The 13065-nt window shown below is 48.8% G+C and overlaps 1 protein-coding gene across 1 annotated transcript; it reads left to right on the forward strand.

Annotated features, from left to right (window-relative positions):
* Positions 1–3096: 3096 nt before the first annotated feature.
* OPN1SW (opsin 1, short wave sensitive) lies at positions 3097–9410 on the forward strand (the record flags this gene model as incomplete). Its single annotated transcript, XM_081958685.1, has 5 exons — positions 3097–3445; positions 4202–4370; positions 6281–6446; positions 7992–8231; positions 9291–9410. 5 exons carry the CDS (start codon positions 3097–3099, stop codon positions 9408–9410), a joined length of 1044 nt encoding a protein of 347 aa, XP_081814811.1.
* Between the last annotated feature and the right edge of the window lie 3655 nt (positions 9411–13065).

The following is a 13065-nucleotide window of genomic DNA, read 5'->3' on the forward strand; positions in this document are numbered from 1 at the left end:
CGGTCGACGTGCCCTGAGGTCAGGTGATCCCTCCTCCTGACAAGCCAAGTCCATGGGAAGCCAGATTCACTTAACAACCGGGTTACTCACTTAACAACTGCAGTGATTCACTTCACCAGCGCAGCGAGAAAAATCGTAAAATGGGGCAAAACTCACTTAATACATGTCTCACTTAGGAACATGCATTTTGGGCTCAGTTGTGGTCGTAAGTTGAGGACTACCTGTATAGCAAGCAATGCACGTCAACTTTTAATCTGTAGTTCTCTGTCTTTCCCTCTGCTTTCTGGAAAAGTTAGCCGAGGCATTAAAAGTTGGGCTCGTCCGGGATTTGAACCCGGGACCTCTCGCACCCTAAGCGAGAATCATACCCCTAGACCAACGAGCCAGCTGCTTCAGATGGTTTGCAGCTGTTTCTTTTGGGCAGACTGCTAATCAGAGGCTCAAATTTCATTTCTGACTCCTGCCAACTGGGAGAACAAGTTATTATTCTTGTGTTTTTTGCTTGCACAGAATATTTTCATTTTCCTGGAGGCCCTTGAGAAGAAAGAGTGACAATTTGCTAAATGTAAATGACCCTCAGCTCCAGTGACTCTGGGAGTCGGGGATTATGGGGGCGGGAGTCCTCCAAAAATGCATCCAGAACATGGCGCTGCAGTCCCAAGCATTTTTACAATGAGTGTTGTTAAAACTCGAGCCAAACAATGAATTGAAGGGGGAAAATATACAAGCAGTCCTCATTTAGTGACCACAATCGGAGCGGGCAACTTGGTTGTTAAGTGAAGCAGCTACTAAGTGAAACCGTGGCCCAAAGAGAATGAGAGACCTTGAGAAATCAACCCCGTTCCCTTTCTACGTGCATCAAATTCAGTTGCTGAAACAACCCAAACGAACCTACTTATTTGCACAATTTGTGACTCAGATGTTAAATGAAACAGCCACTAAGTGAAACCGCAACTCGGCTTACTTTCTGATTTCAGCTTTCCTTTGCTTTACAGACGTGTGAAGGTCATAAGTGAGAGGAGGATGGGTTGCCAAGTGACTTTTTCATCACCGTTGTAAACTAGAAATGGTCACTAAATGAGACAGTTGCTAAACGAGGACAACTTCTACATAGAGGCTACAGAGTTAGCAATGTAGCATAATCTCAAAATTCATTCCTGTGATGATAAATCATATTTTTTTAAATCCTAGAAAGATCTAGTTCTGTTACGTTGAAAACAAAACAATTCTCCATATTTCTCCAAAGTTATCTTCTCTCTTGGCTGGTTAAAAAAACAAAAAAAAAACATAGGAAGTCCTCAACTTACGATGACAACGGAGCCCCCCAAAATGTCTGCCACTAAGTGAGAGAGACGTTATGCGAGTTTTGCTCCATTTTATGACCTTTCTTGCCTCCGTTGTTAAATGAATTGCTGCAGTTGTTCAGCTAGAAACACGGTCGTTAAGTGAACCTGGTTTCCCATTAACTTTGCTTGTCAGGTGGCCGCAAAAGGGGATCGCCTGACCCCGGGGAACCCTGCAACCGTCGTAAATGTGAGTCAGTTGCCAAATGTCCGAATTTTTATCCCTTGACCATAGGGATGTTGCAATGGTCAAAAATGTGAAAAATGACATAAGTCACTTTTTTCAGTCCCGATGTGACTTCAAACAGTCACTAAATGGATGGTTGTAAGCCAAGGACTAACTGTAGCAACGTTCAAGAATCCATCACTGTCAATCAGAATCAGGTTTCACCCTTTAACCCCGTGATGGCAAACCTATGGCCTCTCTCTGGGCACACAGGCCACCACCAGCTCCTCTTCTGCTTCCCGGCATGCCCATGCGCGCTGATGAGCTGGCCTTCACACGTGCCAGAGGGCCGGAAATACGAAGACCAGCTAGCTGGCGCTCATGCACCCACCAGAAAACAGAAGACCAGCACGCAACGGCCAGCTGATTTTCCAGTTTCCAGCGCTCCGGCATGTGTGAAGACCAGCTGGCTGACGCACGCATGTGCACCGGCCAGCTGATCCCATTTCTGGGCTCCAGCGTGAGCACCAGAGGTGGGTTGCTACCAGTTTGCACCACTTCGGGCACACCGGTAGTTGCAATTGTGATTCGGTCACCGAATCTTCGGTCGGGAGAGCAGGCTGGCCACGCCCCTGAACTGGTTCGCCAGTCACCCATGTTTTTTTGTCATTTCATAATGTCCTACGCATGCGCAGAACAATTCAAAGGCAACTGTGCATGTGCAGGCAAAGTGCGGCGGTGCATGCCAAGCGAACTGGCAGTAACACCGGTGGCATGCCACCCCTGGTGCACATGTTCCAGTTTCGGCACTCGTTGCCGAAAAGGTTCACCGTCACTGCTCTGACTCATTGTTTCTCAATCTTTATTACTTGAAGATGAGTGGACTTCAATTCCCAGAATTCTGGGAGTTGGAGTCCACCCATCTTCAAGAGCCATGGTTGAGAAACACTCTTCTAACTCTCATCATGCTACTTGGGACTGAGGGTGATGGTGTTTACTGGACTAAGCCATGGGACATCTTGTTGGGCCAATGATGGTCAAGACCCCGGTCCTCTCAACCACTTTATCTTGGTCAGTTGACCAGAAGTTTAGTCTCATCAAATGTAGGAATGTCCAAAGTCATTCCAGGACAACAAAGCAATAGAGGAAACTCTTCTTCTTGATGGCCACCAAATTTTGGAAGCCCAACTCAACGGTGCGATGAGTTCCATTGGTTGGATAGATAGAAACCAAGATTTGGACAGAATGCTAGCTAAGGTAGAGTTGACTTCTTGGGCCCCAACGAGAGAAGCTGAGGAGGATAGCTTTTCTCTTATGGTCCTACCCATCTTTGTCCTCTAAGATCTCAAGATCCTGCTTGGTCAGTTGCAGCTAGTCCACAAATGAGATTACTTTCTCAGAAGGTTTATGGAACAGAAGGCCGGATTCTTATACATCCCTAATCCCCAAGTTTGCATCTCGGATGATCAGGATTAGCAGCTGATCCCATCTTGAGCCTTAAGTGGACTTTGTCCTCCATGGGTGTCCTATAATAGGAGGGGAGAAGTCTTCTGGAAGGGTCCACACTGGTGTCCCGTGCTTGGGAGAATGTCCGAAGAAGAAGAAGATTTCTACCTCTATGAAAACATCTCCTCCGTGAAGCCCTGGGATGGCCCCCAATATCACATCGCCCCCATGTGGGCCTTCCACTTCCAAACCATCTTCATGGGTCTGGTCTTCTTCGCCGGGACACCCCTCAACGCCATCATCCTCTTGGTCACCATCAAGTACAAGAAGCTGAGGCAGCCGCTCAACTACATCTTGGTCAACATCTCCTTTGCCGGATTTATCTTCTGCGTCTTTGCGGTTTTCACGGTCTTCCTATCCAGCTCCCAAGGTTACTTCTTCTTCGGACGTCAGGTCTGCAGGATAGAGGCCTTCCTAGGCTCAGTGGCAGGTAAATGCGAGGACTGGAAAAGGTTATTTCCCCCCAGGTGGGTCCTGCTCTCAGGCTTGGTCCTTTGAAGCGGGATGGACTTCAACTCCCAGGAGTCCCCAGCCACTTTTTTTAAGAGGTGTGGCCATCAGGGCTAGCGAGAGAATCTTGGGAGTTGAAGTCCCCATTTCGTTGAATGTTTAGGGCAGTCTTTCTCAATTTTGACCACTTTAGAAGGCGTAGACTCCAACTCCCAGGATCCTCCAGTCGGCACCGAGGACCACGCCTCTTAAAGCAAGCTGGCAGGGGAATCCTGGGAGTTGAAGTCCATTCCTCTTCAAGTGGCCAACCTTGAGAAACACGGCCCTGAAAGCAGTGGTGGGGTGCAACCAGTTTAAAAACCGGTTTGGTGAGCATGGGCAGCATTCAAAAAGCACCCCTTTTAAGCTTAAAACCTACCTTCCATGTCAGCGCCGGTGAATAAAACAATTGGAGCGCAGAAATCCACTGTGCCAGGGAATCAGCTGAGCTAAAAAACAGGGAAATATAGGACAGGAAAGAGCAGGGAGGGCAACTGCTCACCAGAATGATCAGTTCTGTTGAACCGATCCGATCCGGCTGAACCCCACGCCTGCCTGAAAGTAAGGATGAAGGTAGAGAGTTGAGGGCTTATATTCTTGGTTGGGCGTTTAGATTCTGAGCTCCTGCAATTGTCTACTTCTAATTCTCCCCCTATCCATGTCTGTCTGTCTGTCTCTGTCTGTCCGTTGTCCCCAGGTCTGGTCACCGGCTGGTCCTTGGCCTTCCTGGCCTTCGAACGCTACATCGTGATCTGCAAGCCACTGGGGAACTTCCGTTTCAACGCCAAGCATTCTATGGTAGTGGTGGCGACCACATGGGTCATTGGAATTGGGGTCTCCATGCCCCCATTCTTCGGCTGGAGCAGGTTTGACGGGCACAGAGAGAAACCAGAGTAGTTTCTCCTCCAGGAAGTAGTTTCCCCTACATCACTGGAAGTCTTCAAGGAAAAAAAATTGGATAACCATTGGTCCGGGGTGTTGTACGGATTCCTGCCATGGGCAGGGGGTTGGACTAGATGACCTCTAAGGTCCCTTCCAGCCCTAGGATTCTATGATTCTCTTCATATTGTTGCTTGAACGAATATGATGAAATCATATGATGAACAGCTATGCAAACGAGGTGTGTTTAGCCTAGGGAAGAGAAGGCTTAGGGGGGACATGGTAGCCGTCTTTTGGTACTTGAAGGGCCCTCGTGGAAGGCGGGGGTTGCACCCGTGGGTGGGACAAGAAGAAGCAATGGGTGGAAGATAGTTAAAGAGGGATCCAATCTACTGCAGAAATCAGAAGGAATTTTTTGAGAGTGAGAATGATAAATCAGCGGAATAGCTTTCCTCCAGAAGTTGTGAATGCTTCATCACTGGAGGTTTTCAAGAAGAGATGGGACAGCCATTTTTCTAAAATGGTGTAGGGCCTGCTGTTTGAGCAGGGGGTTGGACTAGAAGACCTCCAAGGTCCCTTCCAGCTCTATTTTGAATATTTTGTTCAGAATCAAAAACCATTTGTGCAGGATGGTATAAAGTTTCCTGACTTGGGGCTTGGATTAGAAGACCTGCAAAGTCCCTTCCCGTCCTGTGATGGATTGTATGAGTCTCTTCCTGACTGTGAGAACAATTAATCAGTGGTACGAGTTGCCTCCGGAGGTTGTGGGTGCTCCAACGTTGGAGGTTTTGAAGAAGAGCTTGGACAACCGCAATGGTATAGGGCAGCGATGGCGAACCTTTTTTGGCTCACGTGCCACAAGTGGGGGGAGCGCGGGGGGGTCGTGTGCAGGCGTGCCGCTCCCATAATGCAACGCGCCCCCAGTGCGCATGCGCGCACAATGCACCCATTTTTGCATGATTTTTTCGCCTTCCCCAGGCTCCAGAGGCTTTATAGGAGCCTGGGGAGGGCGAAAAGAGCCTCCCCCGCCCCCCCGGAGGCTTCAGGGACCGTCCCGAGGCTTCCCTGAAGCCTTCAGAGCGCTTAAAACGACCATCCGAGCAACCCGGAAGTCACTTCCGGGTTGCTCGGAGGGTGGTTTTAAGTGTTCCGAAGGCTTCAGGGAAGCCTCGGGATGGTCCCTGAAGCCTCCGGAGGGGGCGGGGGAGGCTCTTTTCGCCCTCCCCAGGCTCCTATAAAGCCTCTGGAGCCTGGGGAAGGCGAAAAATAGCTTTTAAAAAGGTGAACTCAGCTGGCCAGCGCGCACATGCGCGCTGGCTAGCTGACAGGGCAGCGCCTCGCGTGCCCTGACAAATGGCTCCGCGTGCCACTTGTGGCACGCGTGCCATAGGTTCGCCATCACGGGTATAGGGTCTCCTGCTTGGGCAGGGGTTTGGACTAGAAGACCTCCAAGGTCTCTTCCAACTCTTCCTCCCTCCCTCCCTCCCTTCATCTCCCTTCATCTCCCTTCCCTCCCTCCTTCCCTTCCTTCATCTCTCTTCCTTCCTTCCTTCCTTCCTTTCCGTCCTCCCTCCCTCCCTCCCTTCCTTCCTCCCTTCCTTCCTTCATCCCTGGGGGATTTCAAGAAGATATTGGACAGCCGTTTTTCCGGAATGGTATATAGAATCTCCCTCCTGCTTGAGCAAGGGGTTGGACTAGAAGACCTCTAAGGCCCCTTTCATCCCTTCCTTCCTTCTATCATCAATCGTGGTTTTCAAGAGGAGATTGGACAACATCTGTCTGAAACAGCTTAGGGTCTCTTGCTTGAGCAAGGGGTTGGACTAGAAGACCTCCAAGGTCCCCTTCCAGCCCTAGGAATCTATCTTTCCGCCCCTGGCAATGTCTTTCCATTTTCCAGGTTCCTCCCAGAAGGACTGCAGTGTTCCTGTGGGCCCGACTGGTATACAGTGGGCACCAAATACAAGAGCGAGTATTACTCTTGGTTCCTCTTCATCTTCTGCTTCCTCGTACCGCTCACCCTCATCATCTTCTCCTATGCGCGGCTCCTGGGTGCCCTCCGGGCGGTAAGTGACGGATGCTCTGTCTGGACTATAGGTAGTCCTCAAGTTGCGACTACAATTTCCTTTGATAAAGGAGACCGTTGTTAAGTCTGTTTCACCCCATTTTATGACCTTTCTTTTCCCAGTCGTTAAGTGAATCACTGTCATTGATAAGTTAGTAACCCAGTTGTTAAGTGAATCCCCATTGACTTTGCTTGTCAGAGGGTCACAAAAAGTGCTCCGGGACCCCGGGACACTGCGACCGTCTTAAATATGAAGCAAACATCTGAATTTTGATCGCGTGACTAGGGGGAAGCTACAAGGGTTGTAAGCAGTGGTGGGATTCAAATAATTGAACAACCAGTTCTCTGCCCTCATGATTTCTCCCAACAACCAGTTCACCAAACTGCTCAGAAAGTTAACCACCGGTTCTCCCAAAGTGGTGCCCACGGGCTGAATCCCATCGCTGGTCGTAAGTCCGGCTGTAAGTCCCTGTTTTCAATGCCGTTGTAACTTTGAAAGGTCACTAAATGAACTGTTGTAAGTCGAAAACTACCTGCATGGATTTACAGTCTTCTGGGAGATATGAGCTCCAGAGCTGGTATTCAACACTATGAAGAGACCCGTTGTAGACATGGCTTGTAGTAACTCAATATCGTGTAGAAAGTTCAAACTGTCAGTGTGTTAGCATTTGATTGTGTTGGAAAGAGCCAGAAGTCAACAGCATTTTTCTTTGTCTTCTTTTAAAATCCTGCACTGCCCTTCCTTTTTATCCTAATCTTTCCTTTCGTTGTAGTTTATGTTATAATCAACTTCAATATGAGGAGGAGGATTGTGGGGTACTTGGTACCAGTGCTGGGTTTCTATTCTTTTTACTACCATTTGGCCCGCGTGCCCATGCGCCACTTCTGTGCATGCGCAGAAGTGTTAGGGTGGGCAGGTGGCGCCTCCCGCTGCCACCACTACTGGTTCAGCCAAATCGGGCCAAACTGAAAGAAAACCACCTCTGCTTGGTATTCTCTGAGCTTAGTTGTTTTCTTGCAGATGTTTCATGACCCAACTAGGTAACATCATCAGGGCTAAATGTCCCTGTTGTGATTGGGTCATAACTTGGTTGAGCTGTTACCCAGAGGGAAAACTCACTTTTACGTAATTTGGGGTAATTTACCCAGCATTCTCCTGATCCATATCTTGCAAGCAGTGCAGAGCTGCATCCTAGGTCTTATAATATGTTGAAACCATGGCTGGAATCGCACCCAGCTCCAATGCACCCAGACTCCCCACCTTGCCTCTTTCGGGTGGCCAGAAGGAGGAGGAGGAGAATGTCAGTGGGGTCCTCGATGCTCTCTGGACTTGATTATGTTCTTGCAGACATTTCATCACCCTACTAGAGAACATCATCAATACTAGAAGGGAGTAGGATTTGTGGAGAGGAGGAGGAGGAGGAAGGAAGAAAAAGAACTGTGGGTCCTTGGTGTTGGCAGTTTTCTTGCAAATGTTTCATGATCCAACTCAGTCATCTCAATAGTGCTGTAAAATATCACAACTCTATGGACCGGTTGTCCGCAGGTAGCCGCTCAGCAGCAAGAGTCGGCCACCACCCAGAAGGCTGAGCGAGAGGTCTCCCGCATGGTGGTTGTGATGGTGGGATCCTTCTGCATCTGCTACGTTCCGTATGCCGCTCTGGCCATGTACATGGTGAACAATCCTCAGCACGGCTTCGACCTGCGCTTGGTCACCATCCCTGCCTTCTTCTCCAAGAGCTCCTGCGTCTACAACCCCATCATCTACTGCTTCATGAACAAGCAGGTGAGTGTGTCAGGTGCAAAAAGGCCACGTTTCCACCTGAAGGTCCAACGAAACTGCTTTGTCAGGGAATTGTCCAGCAGGTGTCCACATTGAAGTCAGAGACGCTGAAACAAAGATCTAATTTTATGTAAATAAATATATTTCACATTTATACTTTCAGCCGACAAGAGAGTCAGGAACATCCTGAGGTAAATCTTCAGAGAGTATACCAAGCACACAGAAGAAAAGAAAAGGCGGGAAAAAGGAGAAACTCCCCCTTTAGTCCCATGGCAACCAATCGCAGTGCAGATTGCCTCATGCACGAGCAGACAAGATAGTCAGGGACATTAGAACATCATGAGGTAACAACAGCACACAGAGCAGACAGAAGAAAAAGGGGGGGAAGGGAACACCCACCCACCCCCATTTATATCCACAGCAACCAATTGCAGTTGCAGATTACCTCATGCATAAGCAGACAAGATAGTATGGGACATAGGAACATCGTGAGGTAAATCTAAACAGCACACAGAGCAGACAGAAGAAAAAGGCGGGGGGGGGGAGAGAAACTCCCCCTTTATACCCACAGCAACCAATCACAGTACATATTGCCTCACGCAAGAGCCAGCACTCTCCAACCAATCAACTACAACTGTGTGTTCTGACCCATTGTATACTTTATTGTTCCAGTTACTAAATTTAATATCTTAACATGTTTTATTGCTAAAAGCCTATGTGCAGGAATCTTCTCAATTAACAGTTCGCACAGTGGTGGGTTGCTGCTGGCATTATTGCTGGTTCGGCGCACAGAAAAGGGAGCCCGTGTGCTCTCGTCAGGGCTGCAACCCGGAAGAGGAGCTGCCCAGGTGGCATGCACTGGCCAGAAAATGAACTTCCAGTTTTTGGCACGTGCGTGCGCACCAGCCAGCTAGCCTTCCAATTACTAGCATGCATAAGCGTGTGATCAGCTGGCCTTCCAGTTTCTGGCACTACCGCATGCTCTGCTATTCTGTATTATGAGAGCCTCTCAGGCGGTCAATTCCCAGGCAGTCATAAAATTCCTGTCTCCTCCCTTCCCAGTTCCGTGCCTGCATCATGGAGACGGTGTGCGGCAGACCCATGACGGATGAGTCTGACGTGGCCTCCCAGAAGACGGAGGTTTCCTCCGTGTCCTCCAGTCAAGTCAGCCCCAAGAGCTGAGAAGGCCTCAAGGCCAGGGCCAGCAACCCCTCGGCACGTTGGAATGCAACCAAGACGATGACTATGCCAAAAAGGAGACCCCACCCCACAAAGTTCTTTTAAAACACACACACACCAGTTCTTCCGACTGCACCACTCCAGGGCTCCATTTTGAGTGGACAAAAATAGTTTGTTGCTTCTCAAGAGGATCTGCACATTTCCAGATGATTTGAACCCCAAAAGCTCCCCAAACTTTTTCCTTCATTACTCGAACTCCTGATTAGAAAGTCGATTCTACCCAATAGAGGTCAAATGCTCTTGGAGCTTGGTGGTTTTCTTGCGGATGTTTCAGGACCCAACTAAGTAACATAATCAGGGCTAGAAAAGAGGAGGAAGAGAAGGAGTATTATGGGGTATTTAGTCCTCTCTGAGCTTAGTTGTTTTCTTGCAGATGTCTCATTACCCAGCTAGGTAACATCATCAGGGCTAAATGTCCCTGTTGCGATTGGATATAGCTTTGTGAGCTGTTATCCAGAGAGAAAACTCACTTTTACCTAATTTGGAGTAATTTATGGTAACATTGTTGGTGCTAGAAGGGAATGGGGCTTATGGAAAGGAGGAGGGGGAGAGGGGGGAGAAAGAAAAAGAAGAGGAAGAGGAGGAGAGGAAGGTAAAGAGGAAGAGAACTGTGGGGTCCTTGGTGCTCTCTGAGCTTAGTTGTTTTCTTGCAGACGTTTCATGACCCAACTAGGTAACATCATCAGGGCTAAATGTCCCTGTTGCGATTGGGTCATAGCCTTGTGAGCTGTTACCCAGAGGGAAAACTCACTTATACCTAATTGGGGGTAATTTACCCAGCACTCTCCTGACCCATATCTTACAAGCAGTGCAGAACTGCAGCCGAAGTCTTATAATCTGTTGAAACCATGGCTAGAATCGCACCCGGCTCCGATGCACCCAGAGTCCACTCGCTTGTCTCTTACGGGTGGCCAAGATTCGGCAGCTTTTGGAAAGGACAGACCTGTAGCCCTTCATTGTTGTTTTTTTAATGCACAAAGCTGGTGTGAATTTTAGGACCGCATCTCTCTCCACCGCCCGCTTCCTTTTCTTAGAATTCGGAACAAGCCATCATGGCCACAATAAACCCAGTTCAAGGGATCTGGTGTGAGGCACTGATTTGGGGAGAGCAGTTGCGATCGTCTGCCGAAGCTTCTGGAAGGAAACAGAACTTTGAGGACTCTCAAAACCAGCTTGGACAAGCAAGCCCATCTTCCCTCAGGTTCCTGTTAAGAATGCTGTGGCTTGGAGTGGCTTTAATGAACCCACTGTTCAAAGCAGCTGTGTCCTTTTTTCAGACTTGGGTGCACAAATGGGTGGGAAGAGAGAAAGGATATGGAGAGGGAAGGAGGGGGGGGAGAGAGCTTTAATGAACCAACTGTTTAACACAGCCATATTTTTTTTCAGACTTGGTTGCAAAAATGGGTGGGGAGAGAGGGAGGGAGAGAAAGAGGCTTTAATGAATCAACTGCTTAAAGCAGCCATGTCCTTTTTTCCAGACTTTTGATGCAAAAATGGGTGGGAAGAGGGAGGGGGAGGAAGGGGGAGAGAGGGAGAAGGGGGGAGAGAGAGGGAGGGAGGAAGACAGGGAGGGAAAGAGGCTTTAATGAACCAACTGTTTAAAGCAGCCATATCCTTTTTTTCAGACTTGGATGCAAAAATGGGTGGGAAGAGGGAGAAGGGGGGGAGAGAGAGAGACAGAGAGGGAGGGAGAGAAAGAGGCTTTAATGAACCAACTGTTTAAAGCAGCCATGTCCTTTTTTCCAGAGTTGGATGCAAAAATGGGTAGCACAAGAGAGGGAGGAAGGCTGTCTGGGGAATTCTGGGAGCTGAAGTCCACCCGTCTTAAAGTTGCCAAGGTTGGAGACCCCTGCTTTAGAAAATTCCCCCACCACCATTGTCCGATGTTTCTAAACCCGAGTTGTTGGGAAAGATCCCTGGGAGGGTGGGATTTTCCCTTTCTCTCCTTCCAAAACGTCCCTAACTTGACTCCCGTGGAAATAAAACTGGAGCTGAACTGGATGGACCCTTTCTGTCCACCCACGAATCAGCTCGGAAATCCAGCTCGCATACCCCTAAACAGCACACGACGCAACAAGAAGGATGTAAACAGTTTTATTAAGACACCATTTGTGTGTTGTACATTATATAAAACTCCACGGATGCTGTATAAGAAAAGGCTTCTCAAAAGATTGGCGACAAACAAATGGGATGGAGAGAGGGGAATCTTTTTTTTTTCCTTCCTCCCTTTCCTTCCTTTTCTTTCTTCTTTTCCTTTCCTTCCTTTCACCAACAGCTTTATTTGAATAACGGGAAGAACATCCAACAAACAAACACCACCAAGATTGTAAAAAGGAGACGTGTTTTGTGACTTGTCCCAAACCTGTTACCTGCAAGATGACACGAAAGCTTGCATTCCCACCTGTATAGCGAAGCACTGAAACCCAGAATTTGGGGTGGGGGTGGGAGTTTTCCCTCGCTTTTCAGAGCTGAGCTTAACCCAATCTGGAGTAGTGACGAGCCCTTTTCAGAAGCCGTGCAATTTTTGCAAAAGGGCCCCCTCCGGAATTTCATCAGGCGCTCCGAGCCACGATGGCAAAAAAAAAAAAAAAAATCACCATGAGAAGCCAGGATCTTTACCAAACCAAGGGGCACCTTTTCCAGGTAGAAAAACACCTGGCAGGGCTAAGGATTGGCCCATTTCCTGCTCTGCTTCAGCCTCTCACCTGCTTCTCTGAAAAAGGGTGACCGCAGCCAACATCCATCCAAGACGATGCTGCGTTGCGCTGTGTTGCCAGTCGAGTGCCACGCACCCGTGGCCAATCCGTGGCCAGACGGCCGGGATTTTTTAGTGTTATCCAAACGAATCTCTTCCTTCCCATTGCACTAGGGCAGGGGTGTCCAAACTTGGGAACTTTAAGACGTGTGGACTTCAACTCCTAGAAGCTGGCTGGGGAATTCTAGGAGTTGAAGTCCACACGTCTTAAAGTTCCCAAGTTTGGACACCCCTGCACTAGGGGGATTAAAAATGACCAGGAAGTAATACTGTTTCAAGTTTCTACCTTTGGCTAGAAGAGGCTTCCACACTCAGAAAACCTTTCTAAGAAATTCACCATTAGTGTTAGGAAGCCAGGCGGGGGGGGGGGGGGGGGGGCTGTGTGCCTGGCAAAATGTTATCCCTGGAGTTTTGTAGGGTGAGGAGATTGGGGGGGGGGGAGAAGTAGCATTATTTCATTTGCAAAAGCTGAGGAGCCGCCGGCCATTCGGGAGAGGAAGAGACGGAGCGCAGTACGCTGTCAAAACGAACCCCGCATATCCACACGACAAACCGGCACCAAATTTTTTTTTGGGGGGAGGGGGTGAGGAGTTTAATTAAAGGTGGCCGTAACGTCAAGATATTTCTCTTGCCAAATTATTGGGGGGCGAAATGCAGGACGGGAAATGCAAGGGTGTCATTTCCAAAAAATCAAAGCACAGGAGAGCAGACTTCTCCAGCGAGGGAAGGACTCAGATTAGGGCCTGGGGGGGGGGTCACTTTTACCCCACCCACCCCCCACCCTGAGCCCACGTGGCTGGCAGAAAGCACCTAAGGAAAGGGAGGTGAGTTAAATTTAGGAGC

Source organism: Natrix helvetica (genome assembly GCF_964273705.1).
Source record: "Natrix helvetica genome assembly, chromosome: 6".
Classification (NCBI taxonomy): Eukaryota; Metazoa; Chordata; class Lepidosauria; order Squamata; family Natricidae; genus Natrix; species Natrix helvetica.